The sequence below is a fragment of the Macroventuria anomochaeta genome (genome assembly GCF_010093625.1).
Source record: "Macroventuria anomochaeta strain CBS 525.71 unplaced genomic scaffold BU25scaffold_17, whole genome shotgun sequence".
NCBI lineage: Eukaryota > Fungi > Ascomycota > Dothideomycetes > Pleosporales > Didymellaceae > Macroventuria > Macroventuria anomochaeta.
Window position 1 is genome coordinate 1 of NW_022985378.1, and position 1,839 is coordinate 1,839.

Sequence of the window (1,839 nt, forward strand, 5' to 3'; positions counted from 1 at the left end):
TATACCCAATTAGGCTGTCAATCACCAAGATTGCACCTTTCGACAGCAATAACTCTACAACCAAAGCACCTCATAACAAGGCAAGGGCATGTTTGAACTCCTGGAGTCTTGGTCTACAATATCAGCGGAAAAGGTCAACAACTTTTTTCCTAACCCTTACCCCCAATTGCCTATTCATTGAACATCTCTGAGATGTGTTTTGGTTAGATTGCTGATTAAATACCTTTTGGGTTAGTGGGTTCTATCAAAAGCACCTTCTCAGTTATAACCCAAGACACTGCCTACAGTCAAGAAGTATATGCTCCTCAAGATGCTACATGTCTTGTACTAACTCAAACAATGTATTGCCAGCCTCAGTGACTATTATTAAGTGCAGGTGCAGGTGCAATGTGCAGTGTTGGTTGGATTGCTGATTAAATACGTTTTAGGTTAGTGGATTCCACCAAAAGCACATTCTCTGTCATAACCCAAGACATGGCCCACAGTCAAGAAATATATGCTCCTCAAGATGCTACATGTCTTTTACTAACTCAAACAATGTATTGCCAGCCTCAGTGACTGTTATTGAGTGCAGGTGCAGGTGCAATGTGCGGTGTTGGTTGGATTGCTGATTAAATACGTTTTGGGTTAGTGCGCCTGGATAACAAGCCTTACCTGATTGGGCTATTGACTACCAACCCATACACTTTAAACAACAATAACTCCACAACCACAACACCTATTGACAAGATAAGGGCAGATCTGAACTCTTAGAGCTTTGGTCCACAATACTAAATGAAAATATCCACAACTTTTTTCCTAACCCTTACCCCCATTTGCTCATTCATTTGGAGCAACCTTACCATAACAGGAACTACACCACCAACCCCCATATCTTTGACCGCGAATAGCGCTACAACCACAGCACCTACAGCTTAGTGGAAGGTACCGTTATACTTGGCAAAGTTACCTCTATCAAGCTCTACCAAAAGAACCTCAACTTTTTTCTTGAACCTAACCCACATTTCAACACTTGAGTTCCCTCAAATATATAATAGTGTTGCTTTACTACGATACTATACAGAAGCTTGTAGTGTCTTAAAAATTCTAGAATATTGCGGTTATGTCCTAGGAACCTTGTGATAGCGCGGTGAGCTACGTCCAGCCTCATAGCGCCTGCAACCCCCATGTTGATGCAAGATCACAGTCGTGATCAGTACCTCGGCTCGCGCTAAGCGGCCCTGCAAATTTCATGTAATCGTCTTCGCAATCTATTTCTAGCGGTTGTTAGGGCTATGGCTTAGCTCTAGCGGGCGGTCCGAGCGGATAAACTCGAACGCGAAGGTCGTTCTCAAAGGAAATTACTGACGACAAGACCTGTATTATATCGTGACTATTTATACCCACGCTGTAAAGCACGCACTGTGCTTATAGTAAAGCAATTCGATTAATACACGACGCTAGGAAATCCTGAGCAGAACCACACGACCAGATATAAGCCCTAGACAGGCTATGTCCTTGCGTACTGCGGTTGACCTTGATCGATACTCCGGCGGAAGCCACAGGAAGCGTTGCTGGTTGCGCAATATCCACTGGTCCTGCACTAGGATATAGAAGGACTGCGGCTGCGGCCTTAAGAGCGATGTGACAACAGAGGTTTGAGGCAGAGGAATATCGCCTTCGTTCGTGTGTAGCACCTGGCCATCTGGCGAGAAATCGATACGTCTAATATCCTTGGGAAGTCTTTCGAGCGTGCTGCGACACGTCCCTGTCGCCGCCTCCCACAACCGTACTGTGCCGTCCCAAGATGCCGACGCGATCAGCTGCCCGTCTGGCGAGAAGGCCACCGCGCTGACATAC

General features: G+C 45.7%; 1 protein-coding gene across 1 annotated transcript in view; it reads right to left on the reverse strand.

Moving 5' to 3' along the window:
- Positions 1–1,358: 1,358 nt before the first annotated feature.
- The window catches only part of BU25DRAFT_368079 (vegetative incompatibility protein HET-E-1), a 4,395-nt gene continuing 3,914 nt past the window's right edge, over positions 1,359–1,839 (reverse strand). The window contains exon 5 of the mRNA XM_033703884.1: positions 1,359–1,802. Coding sequence (XP_033561434.1) covers positions 1,440–1,802 — 363 coding nt within the window. The 3' untranslated portion in view covers positions 1,359–1,439. The remainder of the gene's footprint in view (positions 1,803–1,839) is intronic.